At 36.9% G+C, this 19,759-nt stretch overlaps 1 protein-coding gene across 4 annotated transcripts in view; it reads right to left on the bottom strand.

Moving 5' to 3' along the window:
- The window catches only part of INTU (inturned planar cell polarity protein), an 82,195-nt gene that overhangs the window by 3,948 nt on the left and 58,488 nt on the right, over positions 1-19,759 (bottom strand). For all 4 annotated transcript variants that reach the window (XM_047718394.1, XM_047718395.1, XM_047718392.1 and 1 more), the window contains exons 9-15: positions 18,736-18,789; positions 12,755-12,817; positions 11,657-11,878; positions 10,559-11,041; positions 8,817-8,914; positions 6,255-6,444; positions 2,229-2,386 (exon numbers count right to left, since the gene is read on the bottom strand). In XM_047718394.1, coding sequence (XP_047574350.1) covers positions 2,229-2,386; positions 6,255-6,444; positions 8,817-8,914; positions 10,559-11,041; positions 11,657-11,878; positions 12,755-12,817; positions 18,736-18,789 — 1,268 coding nt within the window. The remainder of the gene's footprint in view (positions 1-2,228; positions 2,387-6,254; positions 6,445-8,816; positions 8,915-10,558; positions 11,042-11,656; positions 11,879-12,754; positions 12,818-18,735; positions 18,790-19,759) is intronic.

The following is a 19,759-nucleotide window of genomic DNA, read 5'->3' as shown; positions in this document are numbered from 1 at the left end:
TTAATTTTTTTAAAGAGTTAAAATTTTTATATATTTAGTCAGTACTAGTATAGCTAAATCAGACAGTTTAAATCAGGTATATTTTGTCTGACTTCCTTAAATTCCTGTATTCTATATAGATCTGCATCATAATTCAATACCTCTTGATTCTTCCTAGTCCAATTGTGAATGTAGTTTAGGCTCTGCTATACACCTGTATGTACGCCTAACTGTTTTTATCTCTATTTTCTCTGTCTACACCAGGGACACTTTGCTGCTCCCAGCTCAATCTTCCAATAGCACAGCTCTGATCACACTACACAGACTTGAACTTATACTGATGTTCCTTCCAAGCTTGGCTGGGTATACATCACAATCATAAAGAGCTTACCACTACCCTAGATTCTGTTGGCAGGTCTGGGGTGGGCCAAAGGCATCTCTCATTTTAAGTGACTCTGATGATTCTAAATCTCATGGACCAACACACAGGATTATTGCTTTGGATAACGTTTGTTATATAGTTCAGTACTGCATGGTAGGTATCTGGTGACATCGGTCTCACCTAACTCTGTGTCCCTTCCTCCACCAATTCTTTAACCCAATTCAAAGAATCTTCAGTGCCTCAACATTTCCCTCAAAATTAAATTCCTTAGTCAGGAATTGAAGGCTCTCTACAGTGGCCCTAACTTAGCTTTCCAACCTGATCTTCCATTTTATCTTTGCCTATGTCACTCCCTTACCATCCTGGCAAATCAGTCTACTTAACTGCTCTGCCTTATGATTTCCCTTGTTTCAGTCTTTGTTCATCCCATCCTTTTCCTAGAATGTTCTATCCAAATCTAATTCATTTTCAAACCAGATTAAATGGAATCTATAAGCCTTTCTATATAATCCCAATGTAGATTTTTACCCCTTCCTCAGAACTCCCATAGCATTTGGTTGTATCAACTCATTTATTCAATCTATCTAAAAAAACTCTATCCAGAAATACATATATGTCTGAGCATATTTCATATTTTTTCTGGTGGGTATAAGACCATGAATGTAATGACTATGACTTTATGTTTGCCTTACCAGCCTCCCACCACCATATTTTGCCAAGCACAACTCCATTTATTAAATTGTGATGTATTTATCAAGTGACTATGTGCCAGATGCTGTTGCAGTTACCAGTGGTGGACAAGACAGATACAATTCCTGACCCCATAAAGCCTAACTTCCTAGTGAAGGGGAGAAAGACCACAAACAAACAAGAAAATAAACAATAATAGTAGCCACTTTAATGCAGGTAAGAGATCCTGGATTCTCTTTTTGAGGCTAGCACTGATCTGAGTATCAAGGAACCAGACACCCAAAGTTAAGAAGCTGAACATTTCACACAGGGACTGTAGGAATAAGATTCAATGGATGCCAGTGTGGCTGTGCACAGTGGATGGAGACGGAAATGACAAAAGGTGGAAAGAGGTGGGCAAGGGCTACGGTCAGGCAGCCTCTTGTAGTTGCTGGGTTGGAGTGGGGGTTGGGGGGAAGGAGAGGAAGTGGTAAAGAAAGGAGAGAGGGAAGAAAAGAGGGAAGGAAGGACGGAAGGAAAGCAACAGCATTAAAATTGTGGAGTCATTATCTTTTAGGGTATTATATGATAATTTTATAAGGTTACTGAATCAGCCTTTTATTTTAATAGAAAAAAGCCTTGGCAGTTTGAGAAAGACAAATACCACACAATTTCACTCACATGTAGACATTAAGAAGCAAAACAAAGAAAAAGAGACAAACCCAAAACCAGATTCTTAAATACAGAGAACAAACTGGTGGTTACCAGAGGGGAGGTGGGTGGGGGGAATGGGTGAAATACGTGGTGGGGTTAAGGAATGCACTTAAGGAGTAATATAGAGAACTGCAGAATCATTATATTGTACAGCTGAGACTAACAGAACACTGTATGTGAATTATTCTTGAATCTAAAAATAAATTTTAAAAAAGAAAAAGTAAGAAGAGAAAGACTTGAGAGGAATTTAAAGGAGATACTTAGTAAATAAAATAAAAATTCTAAAATGTATTAAAATATTATAGTTGTTAGAGGGGCACCTGGCTGGCTCAGTTAGAAGGGCATGAAACTTGCCTAAAAATATATATTACAGTTAGATTAATAATTCCATGCCTACATTTTAAAATGCTTTTCTCTTTTACCATTTTTCTTTCACTTTTCTAACATTTACTTCCCTTTCAAATCCCTTTCTTCCCCCACTTACCCTACTACCCAGTAAGCCATAACTGGTGGTGCTTTCCTCTGATCCGTCCACTTTTCAGGTGAGCACTCAAACAACACACCATGTTCTTTCACAGGGTTAAGAGAAGATACAGAATTTGTAGAACCTGAATGATCTCCACGATTTAGTGCCTTCTTTTTCTGTAAATTAATATGTATTATTAGTATTAACTGGTATTACAATGTTACTTTAAAATGTTTTCCCATACAGATTTGAATTGGCTACTTAAATGCCTGGAATGACATTCTTCTGGTCTGTGGGAAAATTTCTATTCTTCCTCATACTTAGTTTAAATACCATCTCCTAAAAGAGATTTCATGGATACAGTGTCCTTGAAGTCTCCCAGAAAACATTTGTTCATAGCCCTGTATTATTAGTATTTACATTAATTACGTTGGTAGTTTGTAGGTCTGTCTTCCCCAGTAGATTATATGCTTTTTCCAGGCCAGAGACCAAATGGTGTTCATCTTTGTGTGTTTTGAAGCAGCAGAGGCTAGTACATAAGGAGATGCTTAATAAATAGATTACAAGTGAGTAGGTTACTAAATTCATAGATGATTCTGTAATAAAATGAAAACACATATACTTAAAACAGTATGTCTCTTCCTTTCATGCATCCCCTGTAAGTTACCCATTGATTAAATTATTAGCAAAACAATGACTCATTTGGATTAAAAAGACTTTTTATAAGGCTAAATAAAACTTAGTGGAGTGACCCTGGATTCTTTTCTTTCTCTCAAAACCCTTATCTAATCCGTCAACAAATCATTTTTGCTCACCCTCCAGAATCCAGAAACCACTATCATTCTTTGCTTTGAGAAGTTCCATAGCCTCCTGACTGGTCTCTGCTTCCACCCTCCTTACCCTACAGAGCTTGTTCTTCATACAGTAGTAGCCTGAGTGATCCTTTCAAAAATGTAGGATCCTGTCCTTCCTCTACTCAGAACTGTCCCAAGAGCTTCCCATCTCCTTCAGAACAAACCCCAAAGCCCTTCAATCTATCAGGCCATGTGCGATCTGGCCCTGCTAACCTTTGCCATCTCAACTCCTAGCACTCTCCTCCCCGCCAGCTCCAGCATTCTCAGTCACTCCTACTTCTGCAGCTTTGCACTTGAATTTGTTTTCCCTGTCTGGAAACCCTGCCTCCAGCCTGCCACTTAACGTGCTTCCTTCCTCACTTCATTCAGGTCCTTGTTCAAATATTATCCTATCTTACTATTCCTCTTGAAACTTACCTACCTGACATATTGTACTACTTGCCAATTCATTAGTCTTTCCCTTGAGAATATAGACTTTGATAAAGCAGACAGTTAGTTGGACGTGGGCTGGAGGAAAAGTGGTGATAAACAGGGGACACTTTAGAAGCCTGAGGACAGGGACACCTGGGTGGCTCAGTCGGTTAAGCATCTGCCTTTGACTCAGGTCATGATTCCAGGTCATGATTCCAATCATTCCCATGATTCTGGGATAAAGTCCTGCACTGGGCTCCTTGCTCAGTAGGGAGTCTGCTTCTCTTTCTCTTTCTGCCTCTTCCCCTGCTTGTGCTCTCTCTCTCTGACAAATAAATAAAATCTTTTAAAAAAAAAAAAAAAAAAAAAGGAACCTGAGGACACAACATCCTGACTTTTCGGCTTTTAACATCCTGGCCTAAATTAAGGCTTCCAATAAACCTGGGTTGACAGACCAAGAGCCATGTGTGGAGAAGAGTGCTGTCCTCTTCAACCACTGCCCCAGGGTAACAAATAGCTTCATTATAATATATTTAGATTGTGCTTTCAATGCCCCTCACCTCCATGGAAGAAGATGACCATGATAGTTCTGGCAAGAACCCTGTAGGGTCAGTGGTTGGGAGCAGGACCTATGCCCAACCATAGGAGTCCCTTAGATGACTGGAAACCACCTCAGTGGGAGACTGTCCTAGCTACGACCCATAAACTATGGAAACTTAAAAAGAAAAGAGGGACGCCTGGGTGGCTCAGTTGGTTAAGCAGCTGCCTTCGGCTCAGGTCATGATCCCAGCGTCCTGGGATCGAGTCCCACATCGGGCTCCTTGCTTGGTGGGGAGCCTGCTTCTCCCTCTGCCTCTGCCTGCCATTCTGTCTGCCTGTGCTCGCTCTCTCTCCCTCTCTCTCTGACAAAAAAAAAAAAAAAAAAAAAAAAAAAAACTTAAAAAAAAAAAAAAGAAAAGATACTCCTAACCCTGGTGCAGTTGCCATCTCTGGGCCTGCCTGCTCTCTCACCTTGAGAGTGTACTGTCCTCATTAAACTGCTTTATGTCTGCTATCTTCCTTCTGGCCATTTTTATTCAAGCATGGATCCTCATGTAAATATTTCATGAGGGAATCCAAGAACCCAGACCTCCACTCACACACTGGTAATAGCTTCAGGAAGAAAAGGACTTTGTTCACTGCTATATCCCCAGCACCAGAGTAGTGTCTGGTGCATAGTGGTTACCTCAATAGTTCAGTATTATGGGAAAGGCTAATTTGCATTACTATTACTGAATAATTACATTACTATTACTGAATTATTAATGAAAGATTCCCTTAGAGACTCTATCAGTTATTTCAAAAGGAAAGGAGGAGCATAAGACCACAAAGCACATATATATGGTTGGACATAACATTTTGCTGAATACCAATTTCTGAGAGCTCAAAGAAGAAACCCTATAAGGGGCACCTGGGTGGCTCAGTTGGTTAAGCATCTGACTCTTGATTTCAGTTCAGGTCATGATCTCAGTGTCGTGAGACTGAGCTCTATGTTGTGGGCACAGCGTGGAGCCTGCTTAAGATTCTCTCTCTCCCTCTCCTGGTACCCCACCCCCGGTTTGTGTGCTCTCTCTCAAGAAAGAAAGAAAATTTTTAAAAATCCTACAAAACACAGAATTTTATTGCTGAATGAATTCTAAGACATAATTCAGGCCACTTACTTTATAGCTGAGGAAATAGGAAGAATCCAGGCTCAGATTAAATTCCTTACTCCCAGCCCAATATTCTTCTACGTTTAAACCCAAATTCTTCACAATTTTAACTTTTTTTTTTTTTTTTGAGAGAGAGAGAGAGAGAGACAGAGACAGAGTGAGAGCAAAAGGAGGGGGAGCAGCAGAGGGAAAGAGAGAAGCAGACTTCCCGCTGAGCAGTGAGCCCAATGTGGGGCTCGATCCCAGGACCCTGAGTTCATGACCTCAGCTGAAGGCAGACACTTAACTGACTGAGCCAGCCACCCAGGTGCCCCCAATTTTAGCATTCTTCTTTTAAAATTTTTTTTTTTTTCAATTTTAGCATTCCTAACACACACATTGCTATATACATTTCAATCATCTTCAGAGGGGTGTTTTGTTTTTTGGTTTTGACTGTGTGATGTTTGACCACTGACAAATAAACTTCTGTATGTTTATCTCTTTCAAGAAATCAACACATACTTTTCCCTGCCATTAAGATAATCTAGTTGATTTTTAAATTACATATAACATTATTACTTATGCAGAGGTAAAATATTAAATGAAACTTCATCCTGGATTAAAAAGCAAGCAAGAAATGAATCAAGTGGCTAAAAGATTTGCAACAGTATTGTGTCTATCAGTGTACCTTACCCTATTATGTTACAAAACACCTTATACTACTGACAGAATACTTAAAGAATTATCAGACTTAACAATTGGTAGATACTACTGTCTGAGCAATGGATGACTCACAGATCATAAATATAGAGGCTAATTTACATTATAAACTACGATATTCTACTTTGCGATAGAAAAACACAGGTCCACCATTATTTGGAATAGCATTCCAGGACATCAAAATCAGTTATTATGAAACAAAGCTTTTAAGTTAAATATTGTGAGTATAATCCTTTTGGCACTCAAGTTAGATTGTATACTCTAATTAGACTGGGTTACTGTTAAAAAAATTAAAATAAAAACTGTCATTGTTGGACATACTGATTAAAGAGCTTTTAGAGAGAATATTTAGAGATATGTAAACAAAACTGACAAAACTATATTTATACCTCTTCTACCAATGTCTGTTGGAAAATTGCACGAATGGAGAGACAACACTGATGGAAATTCTTTATTAGTTGAGGGTGGATAGAGCCACTTAGCTGTGCCACCTCTTCATAGGTCGGAGTAATAAAGATCCCTTGCACAGTTTCTAAGGCAACATAGTGGAAAAGTGTGTTCTCAGGACCAGATGTTAATCTTGAAAAGAACAAAAAAATAAGAAAAAAAAGAGAGAAGATATTTAAGTAAACTTAAAAAATATTGCTTCGTTTTGAACGTTGTAGACTCCAAACTTTTATCTACAGTATAATATTGGCAACGTAATCAGGACAGGAAAACTAGGACAAACATCTAAGTCCCATTTTCTTCTTAACTAGAATACAGGCTAGGGCTATTATCAATTCCTTAATGGAGGCAAATATCACATGGGAGGCAAGGATAAATACACACCAATTGCAAACAATTGTTCCTTTGCTAAACAACCCAAATTGGCTAAACCCCTCTTTCTCCATAGTTGGTAATAAATTATCAGCTCCTTTCTGGTTCGGATACCTACAAGTCATAAATAAGGTATCAGCCTAGAGTTGACCACATACAAGAACACCTTCCAACAAAATAAACATATTTAAATTAGTAGCCTAACAGTCCAACTGATGATCCTGAAGAAAAATAAAATTATTATTACCAACTGCAAAGCGGGTTAATATTCTGGAATACTATGGCATTTACTTGTATTCTACTACTCATTAGAGTCTTCCTTCCCTTCCTTTGTCTCTTACTATTTTCATTTCTCTGTTCTTCTTTTCCATCTTTTCTTGCCCTATTTAGGTCTCAGACATGCCAGCAGAATCTATATATACCGCTTATTTCTACCAGTGGTAAGAAGAGCTAAAGAAAAACAATAACAGCAACAACAACATAATAATAGTTATCATATATTCAGTGCCCTCTCTGTGCCAAGGAAGTGCCACAACATACCTTAGTCTTAATGCTCCTAATGACCCTTTGAGATGTTCAATAGTATTACTACCCTCATTTTAACCATGAGGGAATCAATCTTCAGGGATCTCAGATTACCTGGCTTGCCTGAGGTCACAAAGCTAAATGGCTGAGTTTAGTTAACTCTGAAGCTTCCTCCACTAAACCTTGCCTTTTTCCTCTTCATTCATAACTTCTGATTAGCAATCTTTAAGCATATGGACTGCAATTCTGCATTTGCATCTCAAACACTCAAGCTGCCCCCATTCTAATTCTAATATCTATTTAAAAGAAATCCCTCCAGTTCCCCCCCCCCCCCCCCAGTCTCAAGCACAGGACAAAGAAAAGGCATATTTCAGCTCTTAGTTCTAGGCTGCCTTGATCACCCATGTTAGTTCTACTCCTATTAAACTGTTAATTTGGCTGCATAATCAGAATAATTTTTCCTTCTTATTATTGACTTATGGCCTTGGTTCTCTTTTAAGACCAGGGACAGACAGGGAAGGAGATCATCTATAAATTTTTCTCATCTATAAATCTGAACTTACTATAAGATGTTTCAATGATTAAGGTCATAGTGTTGAAATTTTTTGTATGATTTTTATTTGTACATGTCTGCTTGTCCAGATAAAAGTGTGCAGTTGAGTTTGTTACATACTAATTGATCCTGACAGATCTGCTTGTCATCACCTAATAGCTGCACAAGAAGTGAATATGTAACATTTCATATTTTAATAATTATAGAACAATTTAAATTGCTGAAAATGCTCCTCTTACTCAGTTCCTTTTTCTTCAGAATTCTCTACTTAATGTAAGTTTGAGGTTTCATCTCTTTTTGAAAATGAGAGACTCTGAGAGATATGCAGCAAGCAAGTTTATTAGGGAGAACCTTGGGGAACAACACCTGTGGCGGAAAGTGTGCAGGAAGCAGGATTGAGCAAAGGAGAAGCTGCAATCAAAACAAAGGTCTCCACAGATACCACCTGGAACTCTGAAGCTTGGATGGCCTTTTAGAGTTGTCTTGAATTTAGGCAAAGGGCCAAGTCTTTGTATTCACTTATCTATTAGCCACTGGATGTGGGCTATTCCCAGGGAGATACTATAATCTTGGATGAGTCAATAAACTTCCAAACCCAGCAAGGCCAGGGAGGGACTCAGCTGTGTGTAGTTATTAGCACTCATTACCCCCACCCCCGCCAACTGCCAACACTGGGCAGGAGTACCCTGGGCTATGGAGTATCTGGGGAGCAGACCACGAATCCACTAAGGTCTAAAAATGTAAATACAATTATTTAAAAATATACACACCCAAAAGGGAGGTTACCCATGGAAAGGAGGTAAAAGGGGCTTTCACATTTTGAAACATTACTCTGTTTTTTTAATCTTTTGTAATAGGAGTACATGTTCCCTATATGTGTAATGAAAAACATTAGTGAATTAGCACAGATACTACCTTTAATAATGTAAGATATATCATAATTACATTTTTGAATTAAATCTCTATATGGTATGGATTTGTACTTTCTAACTGTAAAATTTTCTTAAAGACACGATGTTTAAGTGAAAAAGAATATTATAAGGAAGTTTCTTACTTCATTGTGTTATATATTAACAGGTCTTTTTCTGAAAGGTTCTTTTTCAAGTTCCCCAAATGAAATGGATTTGGAAGACTAACTTTCTTTTTAGTGACCTGAAAAATACAGTTAAATAGATCAGTTTGTATCTAAGAATGGAATCAAACAGCAGAAATAGTGTAAAAACTGAAAATCCTTCTAAGAGAACTACTTACTGTTTTGCAAAGTTTCCTTTAAATATTTTTGATGCTAACTTGTACCTCTTGCTTTGTACCTTGTACCTCCTTTGTACTTGTACCTCCTTTGCTAACAGTGACCTCGGGACCATGTCTTAGGACACATGATAGTTATTGCTGAAAACTTACCAGAGCCATTATCAAGTTTTGTTACGTTTTATATGTATATGTACTTATCTCCTTCTCTAGACTTTGTACTTCTCAAAGGCATGTGTCTTATCCATCTTTGTATCTTCTCTGTTTAGCATGGCCCTTGGCACATAGGAGGTGTTCAATCAAGTTTGTCGAATGGCTCAATCCTAGGGATTAATTCAATCTCTCTTAGGAACTATTCATGGTTCTTTAAATCTATTACCTCCTAAGTTATGTTTCCGACCAATTTCACTGACCGGATAATGAATATAGTAAGAATTTATTTCCTAAATACATCTACCTAAGGTCCCAAGAGTTCTGCATTGTTTGGAATTAGAAGATGGAATCTATGGCTATTTATGCCATGACACTCAGAATCTCAGATCTTATTTGTGACCCTTCTCAGGTTCCTCCTTCTTTATGCCTTGTATGGCATTGCCTCCAAAAACCCAAATGAGAGTTTTAAAAATGTTTTGAAAGAGAAGCATCATTAGAATAAGCATAACATCCCCCAGTGTGATTACTCTGATGATCATTTGGATACATTATGGTATTTTCGTGGAGAAAAAACATGGGAAAATGATAAAAATAAACAACCTGAAAACTGAACATTCTCTTTATTTTATAATCACATTTTAAATTCTTGACTATGGAGACCAGACCTTCACAGATGCAGATAAAAACAAAACAAAATAAAACAAAAAACTCCTATGAAAACCTGTAGAATAACATATACACACACAAATATTTACAAGTATACACTTACATGTATTTTTTATAATTATATACTTATATATAAGTTTCTGATTTTCTTTTTATTTCTGCTGAATATTTTATTGGTTATTTAGCCAGATCAGACCTCTAAAATCCCCCACAACTAGGATGTTTTCACATAACACTGTGAATACTGAAGGAAGATGAACAGGGAAAGCAGGATTAAGCAATTTCCCTACTTGTAAGTAGTGTCAAGCAGCTGTCCTGGATGCTACTATTTTATTATTTGATATTTTTTTCTCTTTTTGGTTCTAAATCACTGGTTTGCCAACAGTAACCAAAACAACCAGTAGTTCAAATGAAGAATGATCCCGACATTAAATTAAAAATTTTCTTGCATTTTTAAAATAAGAACTGGAGGGTGCCTGGGTGGCTCAGTGGGTTAAGCCTCTGCCTTCGGCTCGGGTCATGATCTCAGGGTCCTGGGATCGAGTCCCACATTGGGCTCTCTGCTCAGCAGGGAGCCTGCTTCCCCTTCTCTCTCTCTGCCTGCCTCCCTGCCTACTTGTGATTTCTCTCTCTCCACCAAATAAATAAATAAAATCTTAAAAAAAATAAAATAAAATAAGAACTGGCAAGACAGCTTAGCTCAATGTACACACTTGAATGAACACACACCTTAAGCAAGGCCCCACTTTCCTCCGAGCCTTCAGAGCCCTGAGATTCTCTTTGCTTCCATATGGCATCTGGTATAGTATGGGGGCTCAGGCCAATGCCTTCTCCACCTTCACAGCCATTGTCAGATCCTCCACTGCTTCGGGAAGGGCTGGGCTTACGTGCCTTTAAGGAATAGTCACCAAAAAGAATTCTTCTGCATGTTGGAGAGGTTGCTACCTTGGAAGTACCTGGTAGCCTACTGAGGATAGGTGAGGTTGTCAAACTATCTAATTTTTCATGTGATCCAGTAAGGAACCAGTCAGCACAAGACAAACAGGGGCTGGGAGAAGCTGTTAGCTGTTCACTGATGCGATAATCGATTCCTCCCAGTTGGTGAAGAGTTGTTTTGACCTGATCCACATAAATACAGTCGGGTCCAGGATTCCCAATAGCTTTGGATGCACAGCCTCCAGATTCTAATAGCACACATAACATATAGTGCTTCTATAAGAAAAGAATATTAATAGAGCTTTAGCTACATGAAAATGTTTATATGTAGCATGCATGTATACATTTATGAATACTAACAACATACGGCATAATCATATGATTTTTAAAAACTGTTCCCTCCCTTTGTTAGTTATTTTCAGTGCTGCTTGACTGTCCTTGAAAACAAATCTTCAATCACATTGCCTTCCCCTGGTATACGATCAACTACTACTTTTTGGCACATGTCACAAGGTAGCTTTCAAAGAGCCACAATTATTGGAAGTCCTTTTATTTACAATCCCATGTTTATTCTCATTCTATATCCTTTTCTATTTCCCAAGACAAACAAGAGGATAAAACCACTATAGAAATATGAACAAAAGATCTTAAGGACCTGATAACAATCTTATTCTGGGTTTCATTAATTAATTTCTCCACAAGCATTAAAGAGATGCAAAAGAAAAGGAATAAGGGACAAATAACATTTTCTTGAATACTGGTATCTGAAATGCTCATAATTTTAAATTATTATGTTTGTTTGAGTATATATTTAGATAGTAAATGGCCAAAAAACCTCAACCCCAAAACACACACACAAATATACACACACAGAAACCAAGGTAAACTTACCAAGCCAACAATTAGCAAAAAATATCTCCCTTCAGGTTCCTGAAAGACTTCAGTGTTTGAGTCTGTAGAAGGTTGGAGGTGATGTTGAGGAAACACCTCTCTCCATATAACCAACTGACCAATTCCTTGTTTTGTTGCTAAAGGCAGTAGGCAGTAGTGGCGACAGTATATAGCAATATCAATAAGATCATCTTTAGGCAAATGACTGCATATCAAATAACCCTTGAATTTAACCACAAAGAACAAAAGTCAACTAGTGATATAAAGCAATAATGCCATATTTCTAAGAGTTTCATAGGTACTTCAGTTGGCTTAAAATATTCCAGTTTCAACTGGAATAAAGACATAGTAAAAATAATTTTTTTTTTCCTGACGTCAATTAGAGATCCAAGATTTATGAAAAGTCAAGTCTACAACAGATAGACTTTAGTGCAAAACCAGATCACCTGAGTAGCATAAGCCCGAGTGTTTGGCAACATTAGAAAAGAACTGAATTCTGAGGATGGAAAGTGGAGAAGAGAAGCAAGAGGTAAGGTGAGGAGAGACCTAGTTTTCACTGTGCACCATTCTGTTTTGTCAGATTCCTTTTCAGATAGGTTTTAAATTGTGTTTAAAAATCTTCTTGAAATATGAAAATACTTAAATTCATTTGATGCTTAATTTGCTGTACATGGAAGTCAACTAATTGTTAGATTTACTAAAAAGATACAGGGTTATGTTGAAGATAAGAAAAAAGTACACTCATTGATGCAAAAATAAATAATTAAAGTGTTACTTTTCTCTCTTACACATTTGGTTCCTTGAGTATTGTTTCTCCTTTACACATCCACAAATGCTTTAGATCAGGTTAGATCAGTTTGCTTTAGATCATTTACATCAGAAATATTTATTGTATTTGTAAATATGTAGGTACCAGTGTCTTGGTTTTTGTTGTTGTTGTTGTTTGTTTGTTTTTTAAAAGACCTTAATCTAATAGTAACAAGCTTCAAAGGAAAAGGAAGAAATATATTTTCATGTTTGCAGAAGTTTGAGAAAATTTGTTTTAGGTCTGTTCATATAGCAGTTGGACATTTATAAAAATTTCAAGCTTCAACCTACCTTGTAAAATAGAGAAGACCCTAAAATTGTATACAGCCGCCTCATGTCATAGTAATCCTCAGACTGGGGAAGAAAAACCACAGTGGATTTATATTCTGTTTTTTCATGATAAAAAACATCTTAGTTAAGCAACAATGGTTAAAATGGCAATTACATTGTTTAGTAACTGAACTTTTCATACTGCCTTCTTTAGAAATGAATATACAAGGGTATTAGGAAGAAAGATAATGTGCATGTATTTTTGACGGAAAACAATTTTATTTTTTAATCTTTTACGATACTGTTGATTAGAGATATCTAAGAACATATGATTAGTTACTACAAGAGGGACTGAAACAAGTCTATCAAGACAAAAAGCTTCTACTATATATCATCTAAAATATCCCATATTACCAAATAATTTTTTAAAAAAGATTATTTATTGATTTATTTATTTGACAGACAGAGATCACAGGTAGGCAGAGAGGCAGGCAGAGAGAGAGGAAGGGAAGCAGGCGCCCTGCTGAACAGAGAGCGGGGCTTGATCCCAGGACCCTGAGATCACGACCTGAGCAGAAGGCAGAGGCTTTAACCCACTGAGCCACTCAGGCGTCCCCAAACAATATTTTTATTTTTTATTTATTTATTTTTTAAAAGATTTTATTTATTATTTATTTGAGAGAGAGACAGTGAGAGAGAGCATGAGCTAGGAGAAGGTCAGAGAGAGAAGCAGACTCCCCGTGGAGCTGGGAGCCCGATGCAGGACTCGATCCCAGGACTCCAGGATCATGACCTGAGCCGAAGGCAGTCGTCCAACCAACTGAGCCACCCAGGCGTCCCCCCAAACAATATTTTTAAAGGTATAATTTGATAAAACCTATTTCGGAACAACTGATTAGTATATATATAAAAATCAAATACACAAACCCTTTGAGTAATTTTGGTTCCAAAAATCTACAGAAATGCTCAAACAGGAGAATCAAGATTTTTGTATAAAAAATTAGTAGCAGAACTATTTGTGAAAGGCAAAAATTGGAGATAAAGTCAAGTGCCACAATGGAGAATGGTTAACAAAATCAGGTACGTTCATACTATAGACTATCATAGGTCTGTTAAAAAAATAAGGTTGATCTATATGAGCAGGCACAAAAGGTTTTAGGGTATACTGTTGAGCAAAGACTGCAAGCTACAGAACAAAATATTCATTATGATGTAATTTTTTAAAAAGAATAGCATCCTCAATGATATACATGTACGTGTATACACATGTGCTGGTTTGTGTGTACCTATGTGTATAGAAAAAAAAATATGTTTCTTATGGAAGAATATGTTTCAAACTGTAAGAAAAGTTAAATTAGAGATAGATCTGGGGGGGGGATGAAGAGGGAGGACATTTGTTTTTAATAACCATGTTTACATTTTACCCAATTATGCATGTATTACTTTAATAATCTTAAAAAACCCCCAAAACAATGAAACCTAAAAAAAACCTGAAAAACGAGAAAAAACCTAAATATTTCTCAGTTGGAAAATGGATAAACAATGTGAAACATTCATACAATGGACTACTACTCAGGAGTAAAAGGGACTAACTATAGATGCATACAGTGGCATGAATGAATCTCAAATGAACTATGCTAACTGAATTAAGTCAGGCCCCTCAAAATTATCTATTATCTAATTCAGTTTATAGGGCATTCCAGAAAAGGTAAAACCCATGGGGACAAAAACAAATCAGTAGTTGCCAAGGGCTGGAGGTAGGTAGGGAGAAGGGCTGACTATAAAAGGGCACAGAAGAATTTACCAAATATAAATTATACCCTAATAATAATTTTAAAAACTAAAGAAAACAAAATTAGGATGTAAGATTAAATCTTAAATCTAATTTCACAAAAAGTTTAGAATAAATCCTTATTTTCATTTTTTAAGGTAAAATTCATTGTGAATTGTTCTGCAAGCTTTAAAAAAAGATATTTTTATTTAATTGAGAGTTGAGGGTGGGGAAGGGCAGAAAGAGAGGAGAGAATCCTCAGGCAGACTCCACCATGATCATGGAGCCCAATGCGGGGCTTCATCTTAGGGCCTTGGGATCATGACTTGAGCCAAAACCCAGAGCTGGCCACTTAACCAACTGAGCCACCCAGGTGCCCCTGTTCTGCCAATTTTGACAAATGTGCATATAGTTATGTTAAGTGTCATCAACATCAAGACATATAACAATTCCATCAACACTCTTGCCAAATTTTTCACTGGGTAGTATTTCCTTGCATGAACATACCACAACTGCCTATCAAGACACTGAGGGACACTTGAGTTACTTGAATTTTTTCCAGTTTTTGGCTATCACAAATGAAGCTGTTATGAATGTTTGTGTATAGGTCTTGTATTGACATAGGCTTTCACTTCTCTGGGGTAATTAGAAGAACAGAATGGCTGAATCACATGGTAGGTGTATATTTAGGTTATTAAGAAACTGCAAACTCTTTTCCAAAGTAGTTGTACCATCTGACATTCTCAATTTATCAGTTTTCTTCTTTCTTTATGTATGTTGTGTCTTGATGTTGTATCCAAGGAATCCCAACAGAACTTTTTCTAACCACAGAAAATATTGTTAGTTCCAATGCTCATTAAAATGATGTTACATAAACCAGGAATTAGACTTTTAATGAAACCTATTAGATGTAAGTTCCTAAAACCTGGAATTTTTAATACTTTAAACTGTTCCTAATGCTTAGTGTCTATCTAAACATTCTCCATCAGTGAAAAGATTTATGACCTATGAAGAGTTCACCATGTTTAAGTTTCCATTATTTTTACAAACAAAATATGCTTCCATTTGCTCAGGATCTTATTTAAGACTAAACTATTGTTGGGGCACCTGGGTGGCTTAGTGGGTTAAGGGTCTGCCTTCAGCTCAGATTGTGATACTGGCATCCTGGGATGGAGCCACGTGGAGCTTGGTTTTCCTCCCTCTGCTGCTCCCCCTGTTTGTGTTCTCTCACTTTCTCTTCCTGTCAAATAAAAAACTACTGATTTAAAACAAACAAACAAACAAACAAACAAAAAACACTAAGCTACTCTTTGAAGCAATCAAGATTTCACCAGCAAGCTTATGATCCAGCCCTCACTGCTTCTACATCTAATTTCCCATTTACTTTTTTTTTTTTTAAGATTTATTTATTTATTTGAGAGAGAGCAAGTGAGCATACAAACAGAGGTGAGGGGCACAGGGAAAGAGAATCCTCAAGCAGACTCCCTGCTGAGTGGAGCCCAAAGTAGGGCTCTATCCCAGCACCCTAAGATCACGACCTGAGCTCAAATCAGGTCACTTAACCAACTTAGCTACCCAGGCCCCACTGCCCCCACCATTTACTTTTAAAAGAACTTTTCTTCTGGGGCACCTGGGTGGCTCAGTGGGTTAGAGCCTCTTCCTTTGGCTCAGGTCATGGTCCCGGGGTCCTGGGATCGAGCCCCACATCGGGCTCTCTGCTCAGCAGGGAGCCTGCTTCCTCCTCTCTCTCTCTGCCTGCCTCTCTGCCTACTTATAATCTCTGTCAAATAAATACATACAGTCTTTAAAAAAAAAAAAAAAGAACTTTTCTTCTTTCTTTAAAGTAGGCTCCATGCTCCACATGGAGCCCAATGTGGGGATTGAACTCAAGAACCTGAGATAACACCTGAGCTGAGATCAAGAGTTGGACGCTAACTGACTGAGCCACCCAGGTCCCTGTTAAAAGAACTTTCCTTACTGAAAATTTCAGCACATTACAAAAACAGAATTGTATAATTAGGCCTTATGTGCCCACAATCACCCAGCTTCAAGACCAGCACATGGCTAATCTTGTCTCATCAATATCCCTTTCTTTCTACCCTCTCCCTGCTGAATTATTTCAAAACCACTAATAGATGTTATATGATTTCACCTACAAATACTTTAGAGTATGTATCTCTAAAACAGAAGGGTTTAGAAAAAAAAAATATGTAATACCATTACATCAAAAGAATTATTCTCATCTAATATCCAGTTATCAATGTTACATTTCCTTGATTGTTTCAAAGAAGTTTTGAAAAATTTTATCTGTTTGAATCAGGACCCAACTAAGGACCCATATATTAAAATTGGTTGATATGTTTCTTAAGTCTCTTGTAACTGATAGGCTCTCTCATTTTCTCCCTGTTCCCTTTTATTTGTTGAAGAAATTGTCTTAATGTGTTTTATAGTCTGGACTTTGATGATTATAATCTCCCTCCCCCAAATGGGGTCATTTAACATGTCCCTTTGTCCCTAGTATTTCCTATATAGTGGTAGTTAGATCTCAAGACCTCATCAAGTATATCTGATGGAAAATTTATGTGCTTCCAACATAAGCCACATACTACCTAGCTGTCTTTATTTTCATGATGTTAAAAACTACTCATGAGGGCCACCTAGGTGGCTCAGTGAATTAAAGCCTCTGCCTTCGGCTCAGGTCATGATCTTAGGGTCTTGGGATCGAGCCCCACGTCGGGCTCTCTGCTCAGCAGGGAGCCTGCTTCCCTCTCTCTCTCTCTGCCTGCCTCTCTGCCTACTTGTGATCTCTGTCAAATGAATAAACAAAATCTTTAGAAAATTGATGATCTTTGGGGTTATGGACATTGGGGAGGGTATGTGCTATGGTGAGTGCTGTGAAGTGTGTAAACCTGGCGATTCACAGACCTGTACCCCTGGGGATAAAAATATATCATATGTTTATAAAAAATAAAATTAAAAAAAAAAAAAAAAGAAAACTGATGATCTTTGCTTAGACCTAATAATTCATTGGGAAGATTGCAATATGGTAATATTCCAGTTCTGTCATCCTTTCTTGGTATGTTAAATAGAATACTTCCATAAAGAGAACTCCCCCTCATCTCTTTTTGGTAACCTTGAGGTATGGTTAAGATAGGAAGGGCAGATAAATGTTTGTTTCTTTCTCTTTGTTGTCAGTTTTCACAGTAATCAATTGGTTCCCTAGCATCCTCCAAAGTTGACCAAGAAGTTTCTTTTTTTCTTTAGTACAATTATGAACTCATGGACTTCAACGTATCTGATGGGTTTCAATCTGCTACAGTTATTACATTTACAGATGCTCAAGTGGGAGCCTCTTCAAGTTGTCTCTTAATTACTTGAACCCTATTATTAACTCCAGCATATTTTAAAAAAATACTTTATTTACTTATTTGACAGAGAGAGAGACAGCGAGACAGGGAACACAAGCAGGGGGAGTGGGAGAGGGAGAAGCAGGCTTCCCGCCTAGCAGGGAGCCTGATGCGGGGCTCAATCCTAGGACCCTGGGATCATGAATTGAGCCAAAGGCAGGCGCTTAATGACCAAGCCACCCAGGGACCCCATAGCAGTATTTTTTAAAGCTTTCTGGATTTCTGAAATAATAAGATGTTGCCAGGCTTATTTCGTATATTTTCAGCCCCAAATCTGCAATCAGCCATTTCTCTTAGGAATCTTGGTTTCTTTTAGTAAGAAGTATTATTTACGTACTATAGCCTGGGTGCTAATGGCATTCATCACCACTGGGATGATCACTATTTCTAGGCCTTTTTACTGCACAGAGCTAGGAGATATATATATATATATACATATATATATATATATATATATAAAAGATTAAAAAACATACTAGTACTGCCAACTGAAATTTATATCTATAGGGTTTTTGCTTACTTTAGTATTACAATTCAGTTATTTACTTTACTTTAACATTAATGTATGTCCTTTCTCTCAAAGCCCAGTTCTTAAAGATTCTAAGTGCAATTAATCATTATGTATACCTTATGAACAAATACTTTTAACTGAGTGAAAAATTTTAAGGCAAGCAAAATAGATTTTGTTCATGTCAAAATAGAGACCCAATGCTACATATTTCAAGATTATTACATGCTCACTTGAAAAATATATAGAATAATGGTTGATTTATAAAATATCAAATCAACATTGAGCCTTTCCTAAAATCCATTGGTTTTCTCACCAGTTCTGCAAAATCTGCAGCCTCCAAGTCACTTAATGCTGTGTCTAGTTCCATCTATGTGAAAAGAAAAAAAAAAGTAACACAAACCATTTAACTCATATCAGTTATTGTTCAGTAATAGCCTCATAAAAGTGCTTAATAATTAGTTGAAGAATTGAGTAAGTATATTTCTCTTTTGTGATATTTAAGAAATGTCCTCCAATAGAACATATTACTATTAAGCTTTGGAATTACAGAAAAATATTTATTTAACATACATTTTTCAGTTAAATCTCGATTATTATGAGCTTTATTTATTTATTTATTATGGGCTTTAAGATGAGCTTTATTCTATATTCAATGCAAAATAATTTCTGGGGTTAAAAAACTGCTTTCCAGTTTTGAGTTGGAAAATTTTTGAAACTATTAAAATTCTTAAGAGGAAAATAATCAATCTTAATGTACTCAAACTATTTTGAGGGTTTTTTTTCTCCCTTCTATTTCCTATATATTTCTCAGGAGTTAGATTCTTTGAAAATATCAACATTCTTCCCTGTGTCTTTCCTGTGTTCTATATAAAAGGACCCTTAATCTTTATTTATGGATTAAAACATGAAGGCAAGCACTCCCCTGGAATCTGGCACAGTTTAGCTTCCCTACAGAGTTATTAGAAAAATCTTACTTAGGATTTAGCTTTTGTTTCTATGGAAATTGCCTGAACTCTTTGATGTATTTGTTCTTCCATGAAGCATTCCAGATTTGAAAACAGAATAAATTTAATCTGTAGTTTAATCTGTAATGCGTATATATAAATTGAAAACTATTGGTAATTAAAGCTTGCATCATATAGGTGATTTGTGGGGGAAAAAAAAAGATATCCTTTTTTTTTCTTTTCCTTTTTCTTTTAAAGGCCAAGGCACTCTCTGCAGGACTGTTTCACCAACTGTGTCTTACTGAGATGACTAAAGCTTTGGAAACATTAGTCATGCTTTTCAATACTTTTCACACACTATGACTTATTACTCATTTGTGACTTACATTTTTC

The sequence above is a fragment of the Lutra lutra genome, chromosome 2, assembly GCF_902655055.1.
Source record: "Lutra lutra chromosome 2, mLutLut1.2, whole genome shotgun sequence".
In the NCBI taxonomy this organism is placed as follows: Eukaryota; Metazoa; Chordata; class Mammalia; order Carnivora; family Mustelidae; genus Lutra; species Lutra lutra.
The sequence above is the reverse complement of the archived record's forward strand: the minus strand, read 5'-3'. Positions and strand labels throughout refer to the sequence as shown.